Source organism: Ictidomys tridecemlineatus, chromosome 5 (genome assembly GCF_052094955.1).
Source record: "Ictidomys tridecemlineatus isolate mIctTri1 chromosome 5, mIctTri1.hap1, whole genome shotgun sequence".
NCBI classification, from domain to species: domain Eukaryota; kingdom Metazoa; phylum Chordata; class Mammalia; order Rodentia; family Sciuridae; genus Ictidomys; species Ictidomys tridecemlineatus.
In genome coordinates this window covers 178,929,955-178,957,939 of record NC_135481.1, presented here as the reverse complement: position 1 = coordinate 178,957,939, position 27,985 = coordinate 178,929,955, and the positions used below count along the sequence as shown (strand labels likewise).

The following is a 27,985-nucleotide window of genomic DNA, read 5'->3' as shown; positions in this document are numbered from 1 at the left end:
ACAGGAGACCTTTTAATGCCCTTGTTTGAGAAGTAATAAAACCACGAATAATTAATAACTTCCTTGAGGCTTTGGACCCAGTTTAATAGGCTCATATTGAAAAGTTGATTTGTTCACATTAATTTCAAATTAATATTTTTTCAGCCTTATAAATATGGTTTGTGTCAGTTTACAAAAGGCTGCCTTTGCATTTGCTCTTAGAAGCCATTAAAACTGAAATACTGAGATTTGATTTAAATTTGGAAGAAACTTTCATTTGACTAAATTAAAATAGAATTATTTAAGGAGATCATGAGTAACTAGAGATCCCACAGGAGTTATATTGGGTAAGAAACTGAACAGTTGCTGAGTAAACTTCACACCCTAGACAAAACCGAAAAAATTATTCCTTTTCAAATTATTCCTTTTCATTGTCAGCCCTCCCCTTTAATAGCAGATTGGGGAATGAATCATTGAACCTGAGTTTTAATTAATGTGAATGATGCTGCACCCAAGTTCTTCATTTTAAGGTGATGAATTAAACCAGGTAATGTGCACACACGTGTAATCCCAAATACTCAGAAGCTTGAGGCAGGAGAATCTCGGTCTCAAGCTTGAAGCCACCCTAGGCAACATATGAGACCCAGTCTCAAATAAAAGAAAAAAAGTGATTAATAGCTAACTCAGGTTTGGCTGTTCTATTTAGTATTTATTTTTTATTCTTAATATGTATTAGCCATGTTTATAATAAGTAATTCCATATATAGATTAACTTTAAATAAAGTTGTAAGGCAGATTGTGCTGGGCACAGTTGTACTCTTCTGTTATCTTAGCAGTTTGGGAGGCTGTAGTGGGAGGATCACAAGTTCAAGGCTAGCTTCAGTACTTTAGTGAGCCCCTAAGCAACTTAGTGAGATCCTTTCTTAAAATAAAGAAGAGAACTGGAGATGTGGCTCATTTGGTAAAGTGCCTCTGGGTACAATCCCTAGTATAAAAACAGAACCCCCTTCCCCCCCCAAAGAAAATGTTATTTTTAGGTTCAAAACTGCCTACCTAGTTATACCACCAGCAGTTGCTAGTAAATCAGGACCACAACGTAGCTCAGGAATGAGTGGCATTGTAAGCTTGCGTATAACAAGTTTTTGTTTTTTTGGTTTGCGTGTGTGTTTGTGTGTGTGTGTGTGTGTGTGTGTGTGATTGAAAAGTGTTAGGAGCTGAGTGTATGGGCACATGCCTATAATACCAACTATTCAGGATGCTGACGCATAAGGATCGAAGTTTGAGGCCATCTTGGGCAATTTAGCAAGACCCTGACTCACAATAAAAAATTTAAAAACAGGGTCTGGGAATGTGGCTCAAGCGGTAGCGTGTTCGCCTGGCATGCATGCGGCCCAGGTTCAATCCTCAGCACCACATACAAACAAAGATGTTGTGTCCGCCAAGAATTAAAAAATAAATATAAAAAAAAATTTTAAAAACCAAAGGAGGGCTGCAAAATAGCTCAGTGGTAGAGCATTTGGAGGCCCTGGATTCAGTCCTCAGTGTACCCCCCCACTCCCTTCCCCAAAGAAAAGATTTAAGTTTTAGTTTGAAAAATGAAATTGGTTCTCATTTGAGTCTTGAGCATTCCAATTTTTAATTTGGATTTTGAGATGGAACCCTATAAAATGACATTCTGGTAATTCTTTGAAATTATGAAGTTTCTAGGGAAGATGCTAAATAGTTTTAAATATTTAATGTGTCCTTTGTATGATTTTTTTCCCCCTACCTGTTGTTAAACTTGGCTTCCTGATTTGATATACACATTTCTTTTAAATCTTAAGGGCTAGTTGTCTGAATGATGTTATGGTGATTTTGTACTGTCCTACTGTTGTTTTTTCTTGAAATTTTCAAATCTTAGGACTGAACATCTGATTGTTTCCAGAATTAATCTCTTTTGGAAATTGAAATTGTCTGGGTTCAACATTTAAATTTAGAATCTCTAAATTTAAAAAAAGATGATGCCTGTGTTAGCCTGAGGGACTGTTCGAGGGCCTAATATGGTAGTTGGTCATTCTTGCAGCTAAAAACTTTGTGTGATAAACAGGAGTCTGACCTGGCCGTTGCCTTTTCTCATCTGCAGGTGTGTGTGGTTTCAGCGCAGCATGGCTGTGGTCATCCGTTTGCAAGGTCTCCCAATTGTGGCGGGGACCATGGACATTCGCCACTTCTTCTCTGGATTGACCATCCCTGATGGGGGCGTGCATATTGTAGGGGGTGAACTGGGTGAGGCTTTCATCGTTTTTGCCACTGATGAAGATGCAAGGCTTGGTATGATGCGCACAGGTGGTACAATTAAAGGGTCAAAAGTAACACTATTGTTGAGTAGTAAAACGGAAATGCAGAATATGATTGAACTGAGTCGTAGGCGGTTTGAAACTGCCAACCTAGATATACCACCAGCAAATGCTAGTAGATCAGGACCACCACCTAGCTCAGGAATGAGTGGCAGGGTAAACTTGCCTACAACAGTACCCAACTTTAATAATCCTTCACCAAGTGTAGTTACTGCTACCACTTCTGTTCATGAAAGCAACAAAAACATACAGACATTTTCCACAGCCAGCGTAGGAACTGCTCCTCCAAGTATGGGGGCTTCTTTTGGGAGCCCAACATTCAGCTCGACCATTCCAAGTACAGCCTCTCCAATGAACACAGTCCCACCACCACCAATTCCTCCAATCCCAGCAATGCCATCTTTGCCACCAATGCCATCCATTCCCCCAATACCAGTTCCTCCTCCAGTACCTACATTGCCCCCTGTGCCTCCTGTGCCCCCGATTCCACCAGTCCCTTCTGTGCCACCCATGACCCCACTGCCACCCATGTCAGGCATGCCACCCTTGAATCCACCACCCGTGGCACCTTTACCTGCTGGAATGAATGGCTCTGGAGCACCTATAAATCTGAACAATAACCTGAACCCTATGTTTTTGGGTCCATTGAATCCTGTTAACCCTATCCAGATGAACTCTCAAAGCAGCGTGAAGCCTCTTCCCATCAACCCTGATGATCTGTATGTCAGTGTTCATGGAATGCCCTTTTCTGCAATGGAAAATGATGTCAGAGAATTTTTCCATGGGCTCCGTGTTGATGCGGTGCATTTATTGAAAGATCATGTAGGCCGAAATAATGGGAATGGATTGGTTAAGTTTCTCTCCCCTCAAGATACATTTGAAGCTTTGAAACGAAACAGAATGCTGATGATTCAACGCTATGTGGAAGTTAGCCCTGCCACAGAGAGACAGTGGGTAGCTGCTGGAGGACATATCACTTTCAAACAAAGTATGGGACCTTCTGGACAAACCCATCCCCCTCCTCAGACACTGCCCAGGTCAAAATCGCCCAGTGGGCAGAAAAGGTCAAGGTCAAGATCACCACATGAGGCTGGTTTTTGTGTTTACTTGAAAGGGCTGCCATTTGAAGCAGAAAACAAACATGTCATTGATTTTTTTAAAAAGTTGGATATTGTGGAAGATAGTATTTATATAGCTTATGGACCCAATGGGAAAGCAACTGGTGAAGGCTTCGTAGAGTTTAGGAATGAGGCTGACTATAAGGCTGCTCTGTGTCGTCATAAACAATACATGGGCAATCGCTTTATTCAAGTTCATCCAATTACTAAGAAAGGTATGCTAGAAAAGATAGATACGATTCGAAAAAGACTCCAGAACTTCAGCTATGACCAGAGAGAAATGATGTTAAATCCAGAGGGGGATGTCAACTCTGCCAAAGTCTGTGCCCACATAACAAATATTCCATTCAGCATTACCAAGATGGATGTTCTGCAGTTCCTGGAAGGAATCCCAGTGGATGAAAATGCAGTACATGTTCTTGTTGATAACAATGGGCAAGGTCTAGGACAGGCATTGGTTCAGTTTAAAAATGAAGAAGATGCACGTAAGTCTGAACACTTACACCGTAAAAAACTTAATGGGAGAGAAGCATTTGTTCATGTAGTTACCCTAGAAGATATGAGGGAGATTGAGAAAAATCCCCCTGCCCAAGGAAAAAAGGGCCTAAAGATGCCTGTGCCGGGTAATCCTGCAGTACCAGGAATGCCCAGTGCAGGAATGCCTAGTGCTGGAATGCCTACTGCAGGCATGCCCACTGCTGGTATGCCTGCTGCGGGAATGCCTGGCGCTGGCATACCTGCTGCAGGCATGCCTGCTGCGGGAATGCCCTCTGCAGGAATGCCTGCTGCGGGTATGCCTGCTGCGGGAATGCCTGGCGCTGGCATGCCTGCTGCGGGCATACCTGGTGCGGGAATGCCCACTGCAGGACTGCCTGGTGCGGGCCTGCCTACTGCGGGAATGCCTGGTGCGGGAATGCCCAGTGCCGGAGGTGAAGAACATGCTTTCCTGACAGTAGGATCAAAGGAGGCCAACAATGGACCTCCATTTAATTTCCCTGGTAATTTTGGTGGATCAAATGCCTTTGGGCCACCACTGCCTCCTCCAGGATTAGGAGGGGCCTTTGGTGATGCTAGGCCTGGTATGCCTTCAGTTGGAAACAGTGGTTTGCCTGGTCTAGGATTGGAAGTTCCTGGTTTTGGAGGTGGACCGAATACTTTAAGTGGGCCATCGGGATTTGGAGGGGCCCCTCAGAATTTTGGAAATGGTCCTGGTAGCTTAGGTGGCCCCCCTGGCTTTGGAAGTGGCCCTCCTGGTCTTGGAAGTGCCCCTGGGCATTTGAGTGGACCGCCAGCCTTTGGCCCTGGCCCTGGCCCAATCCATATTGGTGGTCCACCTGGCTTTGGATCTAGTTCTGGGAAACCAGGACCTACAGTAATTAAAGTGCAGAACATGCCCTTCACTGTGTCTATTGATGAGATTTTAGATTTCTTTTATGGCTATCAAGTAATCCCAGGCTCAGTGTGCTTAAAATACAACGAAAAAGGTATGCCCACAGGTGAAGCCATGGTGGCCTTTGAATCTCGAGACGAAGCCACAGCTGCCGTCATTGACTTAAATGACAGGCCTATAGGCTCAAGAAAAGTAAAACTTGTATTAGGATAGCCATTCACATCAGTTCTTTATAGGGTAGACCTTCATATTGCTGTGTTCATTGCATCCAGATTGTTTTCCTAGTATTTTCAGGTTAGAACCTGTGGATTGTTTCAATTGCATATAGATTGGTTTCCATAACAAAAGCATTGGTTGACTGTTTACAGCTCACTACCAGGATGAACATTGCTGTATGTTACAGTAAAGCTATCTGGAGAGAACACAAAAATGATTTTGGCATACTATTAGAGAAACCATTTGTAAAAACTCAATGACCACATAAAGTTTATCAAGGAGTCTAGATTGGTTTTGTTTCATAATATATGGGATGAAGAAAATAGAAATGTCAGTAGAGCTCATTGAGGGTGCTCCTGCCAGCTACTAAAATATAGAAGTTGGCTACTCTTGGAATTTGGTTTAAAGCTGGACAGATGTGCTTTGTTATAGGGTCAAAGCTTTGTCTAAAGTCTTCATTTTTTCTTTTAAAATTGAATAAAATCTCTGTATACAGATTCATTGTATGTACCTTTATTGCTTCTTTGAGGATTCTTGCTGTATGGACAGTCCTGCTTCAGACGTTGCTGCTTTGCTTGCCTAATTGACTCATTTGTAAATGAGCAGAACTGTTTTGTTGGGTTTTTTCTTTAAATATGAAACTCCACAATTGGTTTGTGCTATAATCCTGAACTTTGATTTCTAATGACACACTTAAAACTGTGTGAAATAAGACTTTTGCCATAAAAATAAACTATGGAGTCCTCTACCTACCAGAGCCTTTTTGGTTTAACCGCCAAGTTTTAGTTTAGTAAGTTTAAAAATTGTTTATGTGGTTTGGGTGGCATTGAAACCAGAAAATACTTTTAGTAACCAGTGTTTAAGATGATTGTTCTAGCAATTCCCTTTTGTCCCAACTTCAGTGAAATTTTTGCCTGAAAGCATAAAAAGAGGGATGTATTCATTAGAAAGAGCATTATATTAATCTAGTCTTTTAAAACTGAAGTTGAAATTGTTAGCAATACCATTATAGAATAAAAGATTCAGAAGCTGGTCCATAGGTTTATGTGTGCTTAATCCTGTTAAGTTAGAGGCTTTTTGGTATAGTTATTTAATCAAGAGCCTTGTTCTCAAAAATTCTTTGTGCAGAGTAAAAGTCTATCTGCCAGAGAGGAGCAAATTAAGACTCCTTGCCCTTTTGTATTCGTTTCTTGGGCATTCAGGACACATAGCTTCTGGTTGGTACGTGTCCTAGTCATAAAAATATTTATCTTGCAATGGCCTACTCACTGCCACATAGGCTCTATTTAGGGCTTTTTCCCCCCCTTCGTTTAAATTCTCTAAAGATATGTCACATTATATTGTTAATGTACAGAATGGAAGATTGGGGAATTATCATGAAAAACAAATTTTTATCTTTTACATTGCTCTCTTGCCTTGGTTTAAAACATCTCCAACGTTTCCTACAAATCATTAATACTTATGGAGATCTGACCTTTAGAAGAAGTATATCCTATTAAAAATTATGTAGTGCCTTTTTGGTGTTGCAAATCAGTAGAACACTGAAATAAAGCGTCGCCCTTAATTTAGAGTAGTAACAGTTTCACTTGTGAAGATTGTGTACAATCAGAGGATGACAGTACAGGAATTTTGTTTTAGGGAAAGGATTGTTCAAACTCAAAGAAGAGGTGGCTGTGTTGTGGGTCTTTTTGATAATTCACAAACACAAATTTGATATGACAGATCACTAGATACTGCTTCCTCAACTTAAAAAGCAATATAATGTTTGTATATGCTGTTCAATTTGAGCTGTTAAGTAATCTTTTCTCATTCCAAAGACAATGGGAAAAACTTCAGTGCTGCTTGGGAGTCTTGTTTCAACCACAGATTATTTTCCCCATTGGAAAGCTGACTATTTTCATTTTAGAAAAAAAAAAATGGGTTGTTTGAAGATGAAAGTCCTTTTTTCACAATTTATTTTGGTTAAATGTGCTCGTACATTCTTATTAAATATTTCATACACTTTATTGCACCTACTTTGTTATTTCTACATCTTAGGTAAATGATGAAAAGGAGAATTTGATTTCATTGTTCATCAAATTAAATAAATTTAATAGTGGTTTGTGTAGCAATTGGAGAGAACTATGTTTCATATTTCGTTGAGCCACAGCAGTGCTTGTTGTGAAATGTAATTAAATGCTTTGCTGTCTTGGAACTTGATTTTTGTGTATCTGAGACTTATTAACATAGTGCTAACTGCTAAGCATACTGTTTATCTTCTGGGCTTTGGAGTTTCAGGTTTAAAAAAATTCTTGAAAATGTTCTGTGAAACTATCCATACCTCTCTTCTTACAAATTTTCTCCTAAGAACTAGGTTTGGTGTAGAATTGAATTTATATTATTTTCTCATTTGCTTTGTATGGTATGAAGGATTGTAAAGTTTTGCTCAAAGTTGTGTGCATTTGTAAACACTATCATGGTATTCTCAATTTTTATGTGTAAATTTTATTGTCTGTGTTCGGTGACTTTGACATTAATGGAAGAGCATCTTTTCCATTAGGTTTAATTTTTTTTTTCCTCCTACTGAGCTTTTATTGTTCATTTTTCTTTCGGTTTAAAGGATTAGAGAAACTATGAAAAATGTATTTTATAAATAAGCAAATTTGTAACTTTTCTGAAGTTTAGTGAAAGATTTAGTTTATAAGCCTAATTTGGAGGTATGTTCTGTTTTTACACTGTAGCTTGGATATACAATTATTAGTGGCTGGTTTTTGTTTTGTTTTTTAATGCAACACAGTGTTAAGTGAAATGTAGTTCCTGACTCTGTATACCAAGTTGTCAAAACATTGACAATGAAAATTCAATTAGAAAACTTGTTACTCAGAATTTCAAATAGTAATAATAATTAATATAGTTAAGGTCAGTCTTAACTCACCAGATGAAAATCTGGGACTGTATGGAAGTAATCAAACGTGTACTTTTTAGGTGGAAAGAGTCACCTAGCATAAAAATGAGGAAGCATGACTTAAACTCACTCCATTTTTCTGGATTCTGTGATTCTGCACAGGTGTGGGTCAAGTGTGTAAAAAGAAAATTCACTTAATTTTGAGAACACTTAAAAAAACAAGTAAAGAAAATGTAAAAGTCGCTGGTAGTTAAACCTCTTGGAGAGAATTTCTGGCAGCGATTGCTTTAAAAATTATTTCCCACCTTCAGAAAATTTGCCACATTTAAATTGTTTTACTGGCAGTTCTATTAGTAGTCCAAACTTTAGAAACTACACACAGTAAAACAGCTCATAGACCATATGTGCCCAGCATTGCCAGCAAATACTGCCTTGGCATCATTCAGCAGATTTTCTTTTGTTTATAAAGATAAAGATGAAGTCTGAATACTGTTCAATAAACTTGTCACAAAATAAAAACAGGCTGATGCTTTTAATGCTTTAACTGCACAAAAGTACTGAGCTATTTTAACATCAGTTTTTTAAACTTCCTGAAAATATTTTGTGCCTTTGAAAGGTGAATTTTGGTGATCTTGGAGGAGGTAACAATTGTTGCTTTTAATTGTCTGCTAATGCTGAAGTTTGGAAAGAAGAGGATGCCTGGAACGGCAGGGAGGAGTCTTGATACTAGGTCAAATCTGTGATAATCCACCTTTTCAGAATTTTAATTTACTGTGTGTGTTTGCTAGTGAACTACTTCATTATGTGGACTTGGAAAGAACAGATACCAGATTCTTCTTTTTCACAGGAGTCTTAAAGGGTCTGTGAATTATCATTTAAAAAAATTGATTACAGTAGGAAAAGAGAAGAGAAATCTTCAAAATAGATTATAATTTTCACACACCTCTACAGCTTTTTCTCTCTTTTTGTATTGCTGTATGAGGTATTTGAGGTGGGTAAGAAAGGAGAGGAATCACAAATATTGCTGCTTTCTGACATTGATGCTCTGGTTTTAGTCCCTTCCACACTTATTCAACTTCTGAAAAAAATAGTGAATGAGTTTTCATAAACTCCACAGAATTTTTTTTTTTTAAGTTTGGATTACAGTTGCTGGATCTAGTGGGCTCCTATAACGAAAGCTCTTGAAAAGTGTAATTATTGCTATAGTTTATTGTGTATTTGAATTAGAATAACCAGCTCACTTAAGAGGTATTTAGACTAACATACATAATTCCAGGTAGTAACTGAACCATTTTACTTCTTTTCCCCTTCCTTTTTTTTTTTTTTTTTGGGACATAGTCTGCCCGGGCTGGCCTTGAACTCCTGGGTTCACACTAACTCCTGCCTCAGCCTCCCAAATAACTGGGACATCAGGCACATGCCACCATGAGCCTTTTATAAATAATCAAGGTTGTCCAGGAATTTGAAAAATGACTGAGTGAAATCAACTGCCCACAGATACCTAGCATGGCCTTTACCACCTGAAAGGTGTGGACTCTGATAATGATTGTTTTTCTTGTTGATCACTTCTGTAAATCATTGTTTCTGCTTTCCGGTATTTTACAGCAAGAGTTTATCAATTATGTACATCTATTGACTGTTTTCCCAAAAGTAGAGCTTTTGTGGGATATGGTAGAATCAAACTATGGCTCTGCTTTTTTATTTTTAAAAATTGCTTGATTACAGTTTCATCTTTTTAGTGTAAAATCTGATGGAACACAAAGACTTAATGTAAAGTGTTTTGAAAAAATTGTACTCTGATAGTCACACAATTAATCTTCTGATGCTAAGGTGACTTTTTCTGAGAAAAACCTGTTCAACAACATAAGCAAGTTCATCTCCTATTGGTGCCTGCTCAGGTAAACATTAATTCTTTTTGTGCTGTTCCTGGCTTTATTCTTGGTGCTTTGAGCTACTTTATCCAAGAGTCTCAATAGCATCCTAGAATGTGGCTCCTTTTCTGGGTCAACATAACTAGCAACCAGCAAACCAAGGTGGCATGCTTTTCCACATCATTGCTCAACTACTGAAGAGTCCAGAAGGAGAAAAAAGCCACCTGATATAAACATTCCAACCCTAAAGCAGCACAGTAGGGCAGCATATTGTGATGGGGAAATCTCATTAACTATATCCCTTAAACTCTGCCTCAGGGACCTCCCGCTAGTGAAAATATAAGAGACTCAGCTGGCAGTGGTAGAAAAGTGATATATGGCACAGCAGAGCATTGGAAATGGAACCCCAGTTGTCCAACATGGACTCTAATCTTAGTAAAAAGTTTCAAGTCGTCTTTTTTTTTTTTAATTTTATTTTTGGTGGACCTTTCCTTTATTTATTGATAGGCGGTGCTGAGAATTGATCCCAGTGCCTCACACATCCTAGGCAAGCGCTTTACCAATGAGCCATGAACCCAGCCCTCAAGTCATTTTCCAGATTAGTTGATTGCTAACCATTTCATGTTAAGAGAATGAGATATAGAATGAGATATAGTGACTGGGGGAAATGTATCAATGATACAAGAACATAAATGAAGAGTCAAAGATGTTGTATTGGTTTAACTTGTCCCAGTAATGAACTAAGCTATACTTACATAGGTTATCCCTTGGTGTTTCAGTCCCTTTCCATTCTGCTGCCACCAGTGTCTGCTTTGCCTGCTTATATAGTAGATCTTATGGTAACAAGGACTATGGGACTCACTTGGAATGAAGATCCCTTGCTGCTCTCTTGGTAACCCTATCCTCCTAATGGGTGGAGGTGGTGGAGATTAGAGATCATTCACTTAGCTCTTGATTAGTGAGTAAGGCTTTTTCATACACACTTGTGCTTCATATCAAATGGTAACAGTTACATTATTCTACCACAAATCACCTGTTAGTCCTCAAGAAGTGGGAAAGCTTTAAGAAGGGTGAAGAAATTCAGCTGCTTTTAAAGGGTCTTATATCAGCTGGCACTGCTGCTGATTTCCTCATATATCTTTGGTTCCACTTTGAAATGAATTATGCCACCCACTGCTACACTCCTCCACATATTGGGTTGCAATGGGGGTGGGAAGATGGCACATACTTCATACATAACTCCCTTTGCCATCTGACCAGAAGAGCCCCTCTGCTATAAATCTGGCTAAACTGGTTGAAGGATTAATACAACTGCTGTCCTGAAATAGATAATGCTTTGCTTCTGGGGCTGTTGAAATTGAAACATCTATTACCTTCATGCTTTTAAGACGGTTCAACCTGAATATACATGGTAGCTATAGCTATAGCCTATACTAACAACTTTTGAGGTATGTTCTGTACCTAGCACATGGAAAAGAAAGCAAAGTAAGTGTAGAGTCTTCAGATATACATGAAAGTGCTTTATTGTATTTGTACCAGGCACCTCGTATACCAGAGGAGTTGGGTAAAGGCTTTCCTGAATAGTTGCTGAATGATGTTCAGACAAGAGGAAATGTAAACCAGCCTGTGGCTGCAGTATGATTTCCCTATTGTTGAAATCTCACCCTTACTTCCCAAGCAAGCAAATTTTGGAAACAACTCACCTTAAGTTCTCCCAAGTATCCCAAATGAAATATTCCAGTGAAGAGTAGGAAGATTTGCATTACAAATGACAGGTTACTTTTCTGTGGAATCTGATCTGCTTTTCACTCAGCCCCTCTGGGCCATAAGTCACTGCACATGGGAGATGGTCAGGAAGGTGGTCTTTCTATTGCACCAGATGCCCCACAGAAAGTAAATTCTAGCAGGGCATGATGGGGCAGAATTGACTACACTGTATATATTCCTTGAAAATTTTCATATAGATAAGGTGAATCCTACCTTGTTTGGAATATTTATGGTTGCTGTTTAAAATGCATTCCTCTGGATGAAGTCCTAGAATGTGGAGTCCAGCAGTTCCGTCATTCCTGCCCCAGTGGTTAAACAGGGAGAGTGTGATGGATACATAATTCTTTTCCATCTGTGTGCAAGGCTAGTTATTAAAGGTCATGGGAGAGGCCACATGAACCTTACTACTCTCAGTGGACAGGTGGGCTTTAGATTGGGCTGGATTACAAGATGTGAGCTAAAATGGCTGGACAGAGAAAACACACTTTGAAGGAAAATCAGGTTGTGGTTCGTCAGTTATAGTGACCCGGGAAATATCATTTTCCTCCTGTGGCCTCTGTCTCTTCTATGAAATGGGATTCATCTAGATGATGTCCTCTCTAATTTTAAGCTTCTGCAACCCCAGCTATTCTTTTTTGGGTTTGGACCTTAGATTAGGGGTGAACTCAAGTTTTTGTCTGGATGCTGCTCTACTACTTCTTGTGTGGGAGCAGTCCCACACTGCATCTTGGGAACTTCAGAGTTTAAGTGTTTTCATTTTCCCTTAAGAAGCTGCTAGTTAGGTTTTCTGGATCAGGTATAGCAGAGGCATTGCTCTTAGCTATGGCCCGAATCAACAAGGAGTTAATGATAACAGTACAAGGACTCAAAAGATGCATTTTCCCTTTCATGAGCAATGAAGGGAATGCTTCCCATAGTTAGCCTTACTTATTTATCCCAATAGCCATATAAATTTGACATTATTACCCCAACTTTATAGGGAAATCAGGAAAGTAACTTGCCCAAGGTCTCAATGATAATGGGGATGAACAGAATTTTCATAGATGCCTGCATGGCTTCAGAGGTGCACCCTATTCCCTGTCTCTTCTTGACTTCAGACCAGGGTGGGGAGTGGGTGGATGGGATACGGAAGCTGCCAACAGTAGTCCTCTGTCATAGATACTGACCCTCCCTGCTCCAGCTTTTTCAGTCCCTCAACTGTAAGTATGGTATGGAGAAATGAAGCATTATCTGTTGGCAAGGCCTCTCAGGGTCCATAGTTGAGCTCATGGTCATGGAGAGTAGGCTGGTGCAGGCTGAGTGTAAATAAGTTCAGAGCCTCTAGGCAGAGAAAAACTCCAGCTCCACAATAGTGCAAGCCTGCTTATAGGCAATGCATTCCTTCCCAGTCTGGTTTGTCTTCCTTATCCAATTCTCAAGCTAGGATTCTAGAGTTGGGCACAGGTTAGATTTGTTCAACTTTGGGTAAATCTGTAGGGATGTTGAAGTTAAACTGCAGTGTTGCCAAATGTTGTATGACAGCCAGACTTCTTAGTATGTAGATTTAAACCAAATTTATTGGTTAAAATTTTAGTTGACATGGTTTTAGTGGCCCTGAATCATACATCTGAGTAAAGAATATAATTTTATAGTAAAGCTTTATACTTTTAGTTCAGTTTGTGACCTATGGGGCTGCCGATTAAAATTTGGAGAATCCTTGGGTTAGAATGCCTCAAGGAGACAGAGAAGCAAAGGAATGGTGGTGTTTGTAGTCTTTTTTTCAATCATGGGAAGAGTATTCAGTGGGTGGTGTTTCTTCCATCGGAAGCCTATAAAGGATTTCCTGATTCACTTCCAAAACTTGATCCAGCATTTGAGCTGCTCCAGCATGCCAAGGTAGGCAACAGGTGTGAGCGTGGCTTTGGTTGTTGGAGGAGTGATCCTACCGCTCAAGACACTTGATCCTCTCTTTCTCCTTGCAGCCTTTCTGTACAATTTCTGTACCATGACTTAGGGTGGATAAAGAAAGGGAGGTAGTAATTGCAGGCTAGTGCCTTTCTTGATAAGGCTTTGGGAGGGTAGCACATTTCCTAAGTTTGAAAGACAGTTAAATTTCAGCTCATGTGGCATTGAATTGAATTTGTCTGAACCCATGAGAAAAGATAGGTTCTTGGATTTATGAAGAGCAGGGTTAGAACCTCCCAAGGCAGGGAAACAGGGCAATTCTACCCTGTCACCCATGGTATGTTGTGAACTGCTCCCAGGGGAAACAAACCCTAACCCTAACTTCAGCATTGATCTTGTATCTGTAGTTTTAAACTTACCAAGGCCACTTGTTCACACAGTTCCTTAATATTTAACAATTGGCTCTTGTAAGTTATACCAGCCTGCTTTAGCACACTAATGCAAACTTCCCTCAGTTGTTTTGAATTTCCATTTTGTGTTCAAGTTTATTGTCTGTAGCAGAAGATAACTGAAGTACCATTTTTTAAATATATATTTTTGTTGTAGATGGACAAATACCTTTATTTTGCTTATTTTTATGTGGTGCTGAGGTTTGAACCCAGGGCCTCACACATGCCAGGCAAGCACTTCACCACTGAGCCACAACCTTAGCCCCCTGAAGTGCCATTTATGCTGCTATTTTATGCTAAAGAAATTTAATCATTTAATTGACAAAATAGCTGGAGAAACATTGAGAAAATACTGTTGTGTGGAATGAATTGAGTATGGTATCCTGGAGTAAGAAGTTGTTGAGTGCTAGAAAGGTAAAAGGGGGGGTCTATGTGAGCTAGGCTTGAAGGATACTAATAATAGCCAACACATGCTAGTAACAAGCCTATCATATGTGCTAAATACTCCATACACCTTTCATACATAACATTAATCTATATGAATAATATTCCCTTACATTTGAGGAAACAGGCTTAGTAAGATTAAGTATTTTGCCCAAGTTACATGAGTAAGATGTAATCTGGTACAGTAGTATTGTACTGTGGCTAGGAAGGACTACAAACAGTGTAGGAAGCCTTGTCACTTTGCTGAAGAACCCATGCAGTTACTATTGATTGCTATTGAATATAAATGGAAGGGAGGATCTTCCAAGAAAACTGTATTCCAAAGTTTTAGACTAGTGGTAGAGTCAGACTATTTGCATTTAGCACTTATTTCACTTAACCATGTATGTGGTTTTACCCAAATCCCATTTTCCTTCTCTGCCTATTTATTTTTGACATTTTGTGAATTCTGAGTTACAAAATTGAGAATGAATACGGTTTCTTTAACGGATAGTGTGTGAATGTACCCTACCGGGGGTCTAGGGCTTGGAAAGTATTGAGGTTGACTGGGGGTGAGTAGAAGAAAGAAAAGTACGAAGAGAAGCAGCAGGCAATGTGACTTCCAAATGGCAAAAAGTAAAGGCAGAAAATAGCTATTTGCATCTGCAATTCCTGAGTAGCTTCAGATGGAAAGGTGAGGGTAGCTGGAAGTACCAAGAGATAATAAAATTTGTCTTTTCTATTGGATGTTCCTAAAAAGCTCACTTCCCCTTTGATGGCTTCAGCAGCAGGTCAAAGCTAGATTAGAGTCATTTCCAAGGATCCTTGGGTTATCATTCATTTCCTAGAATTCATTAATACAACATATGCAGATATTAATACAGCATCTGCTATTTGCCAGGCACTGTAATGAGAATCAGGCAGATCTGGATTTACAGTCTAGTAAGAAATATTTAATAAGTAAGTTATACATTTTGATAGGTTTTGAGTAACTTGTTTTTTTTTTTTTTAATATTTATTTTTTAGTTTTCGGCGGACACAGCATCTTTGTATGTGGTGCTGAGGATCGAACCTGGGCCGCACGCATGCCAGGCGAGCGTGCTACCACTTGAGCCACATCCCCAGCCCCAACTTGTTTTTTTTTAATATTTATTTTTTGGTGTAAATGGACAAAACACAATGCATTTTGTTTTTATGTGGTGCAGAGGATCGAACCCGGGTCCTGCCCATGTTAGGTGAGCGTTCTACTGCTGAGCCACAATCACAGCCCTGAATAACTTGGTTTTATTGGGTTGGAATCAGGCAATTTTTTTTAGTTGTTGATAGACCATTATTTTATTTATTTATATGTGGTACTGAAAATCAAACCCAGTGCCTTGCGCATGCTAGGCAAGTGCTGTACTACTGAGCCATAACCCCAGCCCCCAAATCAGGCAATTTTTAAAAAATATTTTTTTAGTTGTAGTGGACACAATATTTTATTTATTTTTATGTGGTGCTGAGGATCAAACCTAGCGCCTCACACTTGCTAGGTGAGTGCTCTACCACTCAGCCACAGCCACAGCCCTGAAAACAGGCAATTTTTAACCCCAGCCTAGAGAACAGATTAGAGGGTCCTGAATGAAAATGGCCAACTAGTTAGACATAAGATACTGGTTGATAGAAGAACACACAAAAGATCTTGAGTACTAGCCAGACAAGTCTTAAATTTCTGGCTTTTATTGACCCACTTATATGTGATATGTAAGATGTTTTTGTAAAATCCTGATCCTAAAAAATTCAAAAGCCCGTGGGGTTAATTATGCACTATATGAAAAGTGAATGAGTTTGGTTTAAACTGTGTAGTTATTCAGGGACAGGAAAGAAGAGTGACCAGGAGTGAACCAGAAGTTTTATCAGATTTCCAAGTAGAGATAAGCTACTTTAGTGTCAAGGACTAAAGATTTGGAAGAGATTAATAATCCCATGGATTATAGATCATTTTAAGGGGAATGATCAAAAGAAAACTGCAGGTTATAAAGATCTGTAGAGAGTTGACCACTTCCAGTAAGAAACAAAAGAAGGCAGATCCGTGAAAAAAAATAAAACTGGTTGCACAGGAGGCTCAGGCTTCTGAGAATAGAAGCCAAGCTCTCTTAGTACAGTTACATCCTCAAGAATCCTGTTCCATATGCACCTGGGTCCATAGGTCTAACGTTGGGATTTTGAGTCTCAGTTCAAAAAAGAAACTGAAAATGGATGGACTACATCTGGATGTAGGGAAAGTGGTGTCATGGTCATGACTTGAAAAGAATTTTCTACTTCTCCAGAACATAAGACCTAGCACAGGAAGAAGCTCCTGGCTCACTCTATGTATTTGGTCTTCTCTGGGAGAATTTAATTTTAAGATGGCACTTGGCAGATGTAGCCTATCAACTCAGATAATCGCTGCTAATTCTTTTGTTGCTTACCACAAAGTTTTAAAAGGGGAAGGAGCTATAATCTAACTTTCCAACATTTTATTATGAAAACTTTCAACATGCAGAAGAGTTGAAAAGAATTGTACGGAATTCTCAAGAATATGACCTCCACTTAGATTCTATAGTTTTTCCTTTGTTTCATTACGTATCTCTCCATTCAACAAACCAGTTTCTTTCTGGTGCATAAAGAAATTGTAGGATCAGTATACTTCTCCCATAAACATTTCAACATGTCTTTAGAAAAGTATTTGTGGGTTGTGTTTATTAATTTACATACAGTCAAATGTTATACAACAACGTGTATCATTAAATAAAAAGTGATAAGTGCATATATTTCTATGGTCTACAGTCAGATCATGATAAAGAAATATCTCCATTCCCTTCTAGAATTCTTTCTTGCTCTTCTCAGTCAATACTTGTTCCCTCCCCTGGCAAAGAAGGGATTTTATCATACATTAGTATTGCCTGTTCTAAAACTTCATAAATAGAATCTATATACTTTATCCTTCAGATTTATCCATGTGACATTAATTTTGTTGTTGTTGTTGAATAGTTTTTAGTATATATCCATTCTCATTGATGAATGTTGAGATTCTTTGGCATTTGGGGCTATCATGGATAAAACTGCTATGAAGCTGTGCGTGGTGGTGCACGTCTGTAATCCCAGCTCGGGAGGCTGAGACAGGAGCATTACAAGTTCAAAGCCAGCCTCAGCAACAGCGAGGCCCTAAGCAACTCAGTGAAACCCTGTTGAGGATGTGGCTCGTGGTTGAGTGCCCCTGAGTAGTTAAATCCCTGGTCCCTCCCCACCAAAAAAAAAAAAAAAAAGCCTGAAAAATTTTTGTGGACATAATCTTTTTATTTTTTTTTTAGATAAACACCTCTGAGTAGGTATATGCTCTTGGGCTAGGTATATGTTTGGTTTCCTGATAAGTTTTCCAGATTGTTTTCCATTTACTGCTTTCACTAATGGTGTATAAGAGCCCATATTCTTGCCAGTATTTAGTGTTGTCCATAATTTTACTTTTAGCTGTTGAGGTAGGTTTGTAATTTATCTCCTTGGTTTTATTTTGCATTTCCCTGATGACTAGTGGTGTGGATCACTTTGTTTGCTTATTTCAGATGCATGTGTTTTTTTGGGGGGTGGGCAGTAACCAGGGATTGAACTCGGGCACTCGACCACTGAGCCACATCCCCAGCCCTATTTTGTATTTTTATTTAGAGACAGGGTCTCACTGAGTTGCTTAGTGCCCCGATTTTGATGAGTTGGCTTTGAATTCATGATCCTACTGTCTCAGCCTCCTGAGCTGCTGGGATTACAGGTGTGTGCCACTGGGCCTGACTTCATGTGTTTTTTTGTTTTTGTTTTTGTTTTTAATGAAGTATCTGTCAATCTCTTGTCCATTCTTTACATTGACTGTCATTTAACATAGAGTTATAGGAGTCCTGCGTTTGAAATTTTAAGCTCAATAGTATAAGAATACGGAAGATTTACTGCTGGAGGTCAGTTCAAATGAAAAAGGCCTGAAGTATGAGATGATCAAAAAACATATTCACCATCCATTCAGCAAATGATTATGAATACCAGATGTGTACTACGTACTAGTAATTGGAGTATAGAGATAATATCTAGCACTACTTAAAAAGAACCCATAGTTTAAGAGAAAAGAGAGACAAAACTCAAAATTCTGGGAAAGTGGTTTCAACATCAGTCATTGAATATTTGCTATAGAGTTAGTACTTTTATAAGTACTGGAGATAAAGAGGTAGATAAACAAAATATGGTCCCTGGTCATCTTGTTTTCTGGACTATGAGGGAGTAGCTCAGAGGCCCTGAAATGGAGAGTCAGATTGATGTTGTACATTTGTGGTTCAGATAGGAAGTTACCTGGAGCATACTTGCTTGGGTGGCTAGATGTTTAGTTAGGCAAGGATTTGATGTTGCAGGCCTTATGGACCATGGTTAGAACTTTGAATTTTATTTTATTTTAAATATTTATTTATTAGTTGTAAGTGGACACAATATCTTTATTTCATTTTTAATGTGGTGCTGATGATCAAACCCAGTGCCTCACATGTGCGAGGCGAACACTCTACCACTGAGCCACAACCCCAGTCCTTTTTGAATTTTATTTTAAGTATTATGGGAAACCATTCCAGAGAATGGCAAGATCTGATTTCTGTTTGGCTAATCAACCCAGTATTGTGTGTGTGGTTGCAGAAAGACTGGTTAGTTATCCAGAAGAGGGGAAAAATGAAATCCTACTTAGGGAAGATAGGCAAGGATTCATAATGGAATAATGTCACATCAGAGCCTTAGATGACAAGATATTTGCTGTACAAGAAATTAAGACTTGTGTTTGTGTTTGTGTTAATGAACCAAAAATAATTTTGTTTGACCAGTTGAGTAGGTGAATGTCAAGAGATAAGGCTTAAAAAATAAAAGAACTAGAATTGCAGGGTTACTACATTTTACTGCTCAGTTCTGTTTAGGTACATGCTCTGGAGTAGTTGTAACAGGGTGGCTTGCTAGGGAATTTGACTCTGAACTTAAAGGCCATGGTCATCTTCACAGGGCTTTTAATTATGGTAGAGACTTTTTAAGCTGGCATCATTGATGATTAGATGGGATAGTGCTAGGGAGGAAAAATCAAATGGGAGGCAAGAGACATTGAGGTTTGATATTAGGGACTATTAACTGGAAATCAAGACTTTGAGCAAAGAATGAATTGTCAAAGAGGATCTGAGGAATAGATTGGAGGAAAAAAAAAAAGTTTAAAATAAACCAGGCACAGTGGCACATGCCTGTAATCCCAGTGATTTGGGAAGATGAGGCAAGAAGATCACAAGTTTGAAGCCAGCCTCAACTAAGATCCTGTCTGAAAATTAAAATAAATAATACATTGGGCTGGACATGCTCAGTGGAAAAGTACCACAAAAACAGTATGAAATATGAAACTACAGAAGAATATATAGAGTACATAAATTTCCACCTCATTCCACTTCTCCAGAGTACTTAAAATTACAAAATTACAGTTGTACAGAATGCCTTTATTTCATCTATTTTTATGTGGTGCTGAGGATCAAACCTAGTGCCTCATGCATGCTACATAAGCACTCTGTGTGTTGAGCTACAGCTCCAACCCCTGAAATCACTTTTTTTTTTTTTTTTTAGTTGTAGTTGGACACAACACTTATTTCACTTGTTTATTTTTGTATGTGGTGCTGAGGATCGAACCCAGGGTCTTGCACGTGCAAGGCAAGCGCTCTACAGCTGAGCCATAGCCCCAACCCTAAAATCACATTTTTTAAGAATTTTTTTTGTTTGTTTTAGTTATAGATGGACACGATACCTTTATTTTATTTATCTTTAATGTGGTGCTGAGAATAGAACCCAGTGTCTCACGTGGGCTAGGCAAGCAAGCACTCTGCCACCTAATCACAACCCCACTTTTTTTTGGTCCCTGGATTGAACCCAGAGGCACTCTGATTGAGCCATGTCCTTAGCCCAATTTTTTTTTTTTTTTTTTTTGGTACCAGGGATTGAACTCAAGGGTACTCAATCACAGGCCCACATCCACAGGCTAGTTTTATATTTTATTAGAGACAGGGTCTCACTGAGTTGCTTAGTGCCTTGCCATTGCTGAGGCTGCCTTTGAACTTGTGATCCTCCTGTCTCAGTCTCCTGTGCCGCTGGGATTACATACAGGTGTGCACCACTGTGCCCGGCTTATTTTGTATTTTATTTAGAGACAGGATGTCACTGAGTTGCTTTGTGCCTCACTTTTGCTGAGGCTGGCTTGCAATTCTCCTGCCTTAGCCTCTCAAGCTGCTGGGATTACAGGCGTGTGCCACTGTGCCCAGCTCTAAAATCACATTTATTTGTTGTATGTTTCATTTTCCTGTATGTATTTATTTTTTGTGTATATCCAATTCTTTTTATATATGCTTATACACATACAGTTGAATTAGTGTCATACCCTGTTTTTTACAACTTAATATTATCAGATAATACCAATATAATTTGATTAGTCCACCTTTAAGCTGTTGCAGATTTTCTGCAGTAGTGAAATGAGCATTCTTTTTCATTTGTCTCTATACTGTGCAAAGAGTATAAGAAATAAAATAAGGCTTTCCCTGATAGTCCAGAGTGGGGAAGAAGTAGGACTAATGGATAAAAGGGAATTCTGTAGACTCTGGTCAGTGTGGATAGGACTTTATGGAGCAGAACTTTCATATGAATGGGTTGTAAGAATGGTGGGTTTTTCATCATTGGTTGCATTCAAGTAGAGGTCAAGGTGCTATGGAGGGGTAGTATATAAAGCAAGTTGACTTCTAAGAATCTTCAACTTTAGTTAACAGCATTCCAAATAGAAACCATGAGGGATCAAGATTGGGGTGCAGTGGTCTAGGTGTGGAGAGAGCTTGACTGAGGGTCAGTGTAAGGATGGCTGTGGCTGGAAGCATCCTGAGAATACTGTTGGGAAAGTTGGAATGCTGAATGAAGGGCAGAGAGATATCTGACCTTACCTGTGCACTCTTGTTACAGATGGTCTTCAGGTGTATGAGCAGGGGAACAAAGGAATAGTAAGAAGTCTGAAGACAATTGGTACAGTGGCTGTAGGAGGAAAAACTATATTGGAGCCAAATTATGATTCATGCAAGTTAGTGTGTCCAGCGGAGGAAGTGGGTAGATGTTGAAGCTTTGTGCTGCTTGATTTGGGAAGCAAGAGGCCAATAAGAGCTGGGTGGGCTTAAAGTTCAGGCTGGAAACAGCCTTTTGGGTTGCATTCAGCAAATATTGTCTGGGTGCTTGGGACACAGCAATGAACAGAACAGATAAATACTCCTTCCCTCACAGCATTTACATTCTAGTGTGGGAGATATATTATATAGATAAATATATATAATTTGTTAGACACTTATAAATGCTAAAGTGAAAAAGCAAGAAAGGAATATGTGATGTGCCAATGATGGTAGGCTTGGAATTTTAGAGTGGCTTGAAAGGAGAGCCTTTTCATTCATAGCAAAGAAGATGATACTGAATGGGGGGTTGGGGAGGAGAGCAACAAGACATGAAATAATATGTGGAAAGATGTGGTTGGCTTATTTGAAGAATGGCAATCTGGGTAGCTAGAATGAGTGAATAGGAAAGAAGGTGTTAGACCAGGTTAGAGAAATGTAAGAGTAATGGAAAATCTTTAAAGGGTTTAGGCAAAGGTTTATGTTGTTTATTTTTATTTATTTATTTATTTATTTGGATGGGCCTTTATTTATGTACATGTGGTGTTGAGAACGGAACATATTCTAGGCAAGTGCTCTACCACTGAGCTACAACCTCAGCCCAAGCAAAGGTTTTGACTTGACAAGGAATGTGTGTTTTGCTAGGGATTGAACCCATGAGTGCTCTACCACTTACTTTTTAACTGCATCACCTCGGTTGGGATATTGAGAATAGCCTTTTGGGGTGGAGATGGGGCAGTGGAAATGTGGGATGGCATAGGATATGGGAGTCCAGAGGCTAATAGTGTAATTTAGGTGAGGAATAACAATGACATGGACTAGATAGTGGCAGTGGAAATGTTGAGTTGGACCCGAACAGCCGATTTTAGATTTAAGAGAATGGGTGAAGCTGCGTGTGGGTGTGATCCCAATGACACAGGTGGCTGAGGTAGGAGAATTGCAAGTTCAGTGCCAGACTCAGCAACTTAGGACTTAACAAGACCCTAAGCAATTTAGTAAGACCCTGTCTTAAAATTTAAAAAAGGGCTGGTGATGTGGCTCAGTGATTGAGTACTCCTGGGTTTGATTCCTGGTATTAAATAAAAATAAAAAATAAAGAGAATAACTGTACTCCAAGATGTTGGTGCCCAGGGTTAGTGGCAAGTCATTGAAGCAAGAGCTTTTTTGGGAGCAGTATCTGGATCATGGTTGCATTGATGACAATATGGGACTAGAACTTGGATTAGGGACTGACCTAGGGCCCGTAAAGGTTCAGAATAAGATTCATTGGTTTCTGCAAAGATTAATGTTGGAATACAAGACTGGGATTAGGATTAGTATTTGAGTGAGGATTACTTAGGAGTCAAAAGCTATTTCTCCTTTTCAACATCTTCCTGTCATACTCTTTGAGAAAAGGATTGGTTGTAATCATTGACTCTGTGCCATTGAGCTTGGGGATGTTGAGGGTATAGGGTCTTTTCTTCCTTGGGTGTTCTGGGAGTGGATGCCAGCTCATCTCTACCTGGGTGAAAATGCTGACCTTTCCAACTGGGACCTACAGTCAGGGAAGGGTGAAGAATGGTCCCTGGTGCTTGACTGAGCTCTTTTCCTCCAGATGGCCAACTGTGTGACCTTGGTTCAGCTGTCCATTTCCTGTGACCACCTCATTGACAAGGACATCAGCTCCAAGTCAGACCCACTCTGCGTCCTATTACAGGATGTGGGAGGGGGCAACTGGGCTGAGGTGAGGTGGGCCTTGGAGGTTAAAGTTATGGAGGGAGGTTAGGTTTCGGTTTTAGGAAGAAGGGTGTGTGATTGTGATGCTTATTGGCCTTTGCCCTCAGCTTGGCCGGACTGAGCGAGTACGGAACTGCTCAAACCCTGAGTTCTCTAGGACTCTGCAGCTCGAGTATCACTTTGAGACAGTCCAGAAACTACGCTTTGGAATCTATGACATAGACAACAAGACGCCAGAGCTGGGAGATGACGACTTCCTGGGGGCAGCTGAGTGTTCCCTAGGACAGGTATGTAGGGCCAGGGATTAGAATCCTTCAGTAAGTACCCTCTGAGATAATCTAGGCTCCTTGGAGGTAGGGGGGACAAGAGGACCTGGCTTTCTGGCATTGAAGCTTCCCTGGCCTATTTTGCCATAGATTGTGTCCAGCCAAATGCTGACTCTACCCTTGATGCTGAAGCCTGGAAAACCTGCTGGGAAGGGAACCATCACGGTAAGCCCCAGCAAGGGCCAGGGAGGAATTTAGCAACAATGAAGTTTTCATGAGGTAACAGAATCCTCCCTATCTAGGTCTCAGCTCAGGAGTTAAAGGATAGTCGTATAGTAACAATGGAGGTAGAGGCCAGAAACCTTGATAAGAAGGTACATCTGGGAGGAGGCCCTGGGGACCCAAGATTATAAAGGGGTGGGGGTGGTTAATAGGGGATAGGATGGGTGTGGGGCTGGCAAAGTGATTGTTTCTTCCTGAGTCTTGTAACAAATCTTGTGGCATTGACAGGACTTCCTGGGAAAATCTGATCCATTTCTGGAGTTCTTCCGCCAGGGTGATGGGAAATTGCACTTGGTGTACAGATCTGAGGTGCGAGATCCTGGGATTAGGTGGGGGAAGAGTAGGAGAGAATCTGTTGGGCTTGCAAGGTTTGGAACACAGGGAAAAAGAGACTGCAGGTGGGTGTGGAAGGGCAGCAACTTCATACAAGCTTCACGTGGGCCAGGCCAGAGCTCACTGGAAGCCTTGCCCTCCACCTCCAGGTAATTAAGAACAACCTGAATCCTACGTGGAAGCGCTTCTCAGTTCCCTTTCAGCATTTCTGTGGTGGAGACCCTAGCACACCCATCCAGGTAAGGAGCTTGCCTCCTGAATGAACTGAGCAAGGGAGAAGAACCTGGAGAAGGACTTCTAACCTGTCTCTATATACACACACCTTTCCTCAGGTACGCTGCTCAGACCATGACAGTGATGGGTCACATGATCTCATTGGTATTTTCCACACTAGCTTGGCCCAACTACAGGCAGTCCCGGTGAGTCTGTTGGCGCTGCTTAGGTGTATTGAGGTGGGCTTAGATGGCTAATCCAAGGGAATAGTGGGAACAATGCAGCTTGGGAGATTTTTACCCTAATTTTCCTCTCCTTACCAGGCCGAATTTGAATGTATCCACCCTGAGAAGCAGCAGAAAAAGAAAAGCTATAAGAACTCTGGAATTATCTATGTCAAGATTTGCCAGGTAAGACAGTGGCTTATGGGATCAATGGGCTATGAACCCTGAGCTCCAAGATTCCATCCCCCTTTTATCTGATTAGGCATGACACTGGTTTCATATGCAGGTAGAAACAGAATATTCCTTCCTGGACTATGTTATGGGAGGCTGCCAAATCAACTTCACTGTAAGTTGCCTTACCAGAGACAAGAGAAACAACCCTAACCCTAATCTTAACCCTTCAGCTCCCTTCCTGGCCTCTTCCCAGGTTGGTGTTGACTTCACTGGCTCCAATGGTGATCCCTCCTCACCTGACTCCCTGCACTACCTGAGTCCTACAGGAGTCAACGAATACCTGACAGCACTATGGAGTGTGGGCAGTGTGATTCAAGACTATGACTCGTGAGTACCTGTTTCTCTTGGCCAGTCCCACTCCCTACCAGATGCTTCAACCTCTGGGTTTACAATCCCCTCACTGCCTCTTCCCCAACTCACTGTCTTTCTACAGGGACAAGCTGTTCCCAGCGTTTGGATTTGGGGCCCAGGTACCCCCTGATTGGCAGGTAAGCTCTCTCCCCGCCTCCCCCCACCCCCCATCTTTTCTTGTAGCTGTAAGTGGACAGAATGCTTTTATTTATTTTTTTAAATAATTTTTTTAAGTTATTGACAGACCTTTATTTTATTTATTTATATGTGGTACTAGGAATCAAACCCAGGGCCTCACAAGTACAAGGCAAGCTCTCTACTGCTGAGCAACAACTCCAGCATGCCTTTATTTTGTTTATTTTTATATTTTGGTAAGGATCAAACCCAGTGCCTCATGCATGTTAGACAAGTGCCCTGCAACTGAGCTACAGCCCCAGCCCCCATTTTTGTTTTTAGTTTCAGAATCCTAACTTGGGGGGGATGTAGTTAACTTACTTGCTGCCTTGAAGGGGATGCATCCCTGTAGGCATGTATATGTCAGGCTTAGGACTAAATAGCTCCTGGTATATACCATAGGGTTTTTTCTTCTTTTTTGGTGCTGCATGCTGAGCACATGCTGTACCATTGAGCTACACCCCCTCAGCACAATAATGGTGAGGGGGACATGGGAAGGAAGGAGACTGACTCATTTTTATTTTTGCCTTCAGGTTTCACATGAATTTCCCTTGAACTTCAATCCCAATAACCCATATTGTGCAGGTAAGTTCCCTCTATCCTCCTTTGTGAAGCAGATCTCTCCACTCCAGAGTGGTGAGCCTCTGGCAGAGAAAGCAGGTGGGGAGGTGGCTGACACATTGTCTAGAGGAGTAGATTTTAGAGGTAGCCCTCTGGAGTCAAACTTTAATCATATACTACTTACTAAACTATATGACTTGGGGAAAGTTGCTCACCTCTGTGTTTTTGGGCTTTGTAATAAATGTAAATATTGTAGGTTATTGAGTATTTAAGAAGTTAGAAAGGAAGCAGTAATCCTGACAACATAAGTGCTCTCAGAATTGGTAGCTGTTATTGTTATTATTTGTTGCCTCCCCTACAGGGGGTATTTTGCTAGAGTCTTCCAAGCCCTTTTAGTATTTTTTTAGTTGTTGATCAACATTTATTTTTTATTTATATGTGGAGCTGAGGATCAAACCCAGTGCCCCATGCATGCTAGTCAAGTGCTCTGCCACTGTACTACAACCCTAGCCCCTAATTAATGTAGTTTTCGGTGGAAACATCTTTTATTTTTATGTGGTGCTGAGGATCGAACCCAGCGCCCTGTGCATGCCAGACAAGCGCGCTACCACTTGAGCCACATCCCCAGCCCTAATTAATGTCTTTTGACAAGAAACTTTGAAGCTGTCTAAATGCCCATTTAAACATCAACCTTTACCCTTTAGATTTAATATCCATTGGTGAACCTCATTGGAATCAGTACTATGATAAATGATTTATATTTATTCCTTTTTTATTTATTGAGCTTTTTCTTCTTCCTTAGTAATATCAGTATTGATTCTTACTGTATTAGATTATAATTTTTACTTTAGTAGGATATAATGATGCTCAAATGGTTCAGAATTTGTTCAGGGCATCCTGCTAATCTGGGTTTTAATTCAAGCCATTATTTTAGGCAATTTTCCTCCTCTCTTTGTATAGAGTTAAGTACCCAGGGTTATAGGGTGAATGAAATGCATCTACATTCCCTCTTCTGGCCAGGGTGCTGATTTCAGGATCAGCCTAATCCTGAGAGGTCAAGTATTTTATAATGTTTCTTGCCCTTGTTCTCTACAGGCATCCAGGGCATTGTGGATGCCTACCGCCAAGCCCTACCCCAAGTACGCCTCTATGGCCCCACCAACTTTGCACCCATCATCAACCATGTGGCCAGGTTTGCAGCCCAGGCTGCATATCAGGGGACTGCCTCGGTGAGGGTTGTGGGTATTGTAGCAGTGGAGTAGTGAGAGCTGTGCATCAAGGGACTTTTTATGTGTGGGAGTGTGTGGCTAAAGTAGAGGATTTTGGGAAAGAGGATCTGACTCAGTACATGAATGGGCTTACCCTTAGCAATACTTCGTGCTGTTGCTGTTGACTGATGGTGCTGTGACAGACGTGGCAGCCACATGTGAAGCTGTGGTGCATGCCTCGAAACTGCCCATGTCAGTGATCATTGTGGGTGTTGGTGGTGCTGACTTTGAGGCCATGGAACAGCTTGACGCCGATGGTGGGCCTCTGAGGACACGCTCTGGAGAGGCATCTGCCCGTGACATAGTACAGTTTGTGCCTTATCGCAAATTCCAAAATGTGAGTGGGGGGTGAATCTGGGGGTTTACTCTTCCTGATATGGGTTGAGGCTCAGGACTTTCATCAAAGGCTTATGGTTGAGTCTTGGATTTTGTGTCCTTCCTTGGGTGTGAGATGTAGACTTTAGGAAGCTGTTGTAGGCCCCCACTGATCTTGCCCTTCTTCTCCTGGCAGGCTCCTCGGGAAGCATTGGCCCAGACTGTACTTGCAGAAGTGCCTACACAGGTGGTCTCCTACTTCAAGGCCCAAGGTTGGGCCCCATTCAAGATGCCTCCATCCCCCGCCAAGGGTCCTGTCCAGACCCCACAGGTCTAGATTCCCTTGGAGGGTGGGCTATGGCCATACCTAGTCCTTAGCCTTGTACCCCCAAGATTCTCTGGGCCATGGCCCAACCCTAGACTCTCCCTCCATGCTAGCACTTTATATTTGATACTTTTATACTGGCTTCTGCTATTGCTGCTCTTCCTGTTTGTCCCTTATCATTTAATAAAGACCAGTAACAGACCA

The 27,985-nt window shown here is 40.6% G+C and overlaps 2 protein-coding genes across 5 annotated transcripts in view; both read left to right on the top strand.

The window, feature by feature from the left end:
- The window catches only part of Cpne1 (copine 1), a 34,871-nt gene extending 6,886 nt beyond the window's left edge, over window positions 1-27,985 (top strand). For 3 of the 4 annotated variants that reach the window (XM_078051681.1, XM_078051682.1, XM_078051680.1), the window contains 15 exons: window positions 23,114-23,242; window positions 23,343-23,522; window positions 23,652-23,726; window positions 23,804-23,875; window positions 24,012-24,092; window positions 24,266-24,355; window positions 24,449-24,535; window positions 24,653-24,739; window positions 24,840-24,899; window positions 24,981-25,114; window positions 25,221-25,275; window positions 25,846-25,897; window positions 26,969-27,102; window positions 27,242-27,478; window positions 27,653-27,985. In XM_078051681.1, coding sequence (XP_077907807.1) covers window positions 23,114-23,242; window positions 23,343-23,522; window positions 23,652-23,726; window positions 23,804-23,875; window positions 24,012-24,092; window positions 24,266-24,355; window positions 24,449-24,535; window positions 24,653-24,739; window positions 24,840-24,899; window positions 24,981-25,114; window positions 25,221-25,275; window positions 25,846-25,897; window positions 26,969-27,102; window positions 27,242-27,478; window positions 27,653-27,793 — 1,614 coding nt within the window. In that variant the 3' untranslated portion in view covers window positions 27,794-27,985. Of the gene's footprint in view, window positions 1-2,103; window positions 2,245-23,113; window positions 23,243-23,342; window positions 23,523-23,651; window positions 23,727-23,803; window positions 23,876-24,011; window positions 24,093-24,265; window positions 24,356-24,448; window positions 24,536-24,652; window positions 24,740-24,839; window positions 24,900-24,980; window positions 25,115-25,220; window positions 25,276-25,845; window positions 25,898-26,968; window positions 27,103-27,241; window positions 27,479-27,652 lie in introns of those variants that run through there. The other variant, XM_078051683.1, reaches the window with a different exon arrangement.
- Window positions 2,124-5,536, top strand: Rbm12 (RNA binding motif protein 12). Its single transcript, XM_078051679.1, has one exon. It carries the CDS (start codon window positions 2,124-2,126, stop codon window positions 5,034-5,036), a length of 2,913 nt encoding a protein of 970 aa, XP_077907805.1. The 3' UTR covers window positions 5,037-5,536.

Coding starts and splice junctions, on each gene's coding strand:
- Rbm12 (XM_078051679.1), top strand. CDS start 2,124: ATGGCTGTGGTCATCCGTTTGCAAGGTCTCCCAATTGTGGCGGGGACC.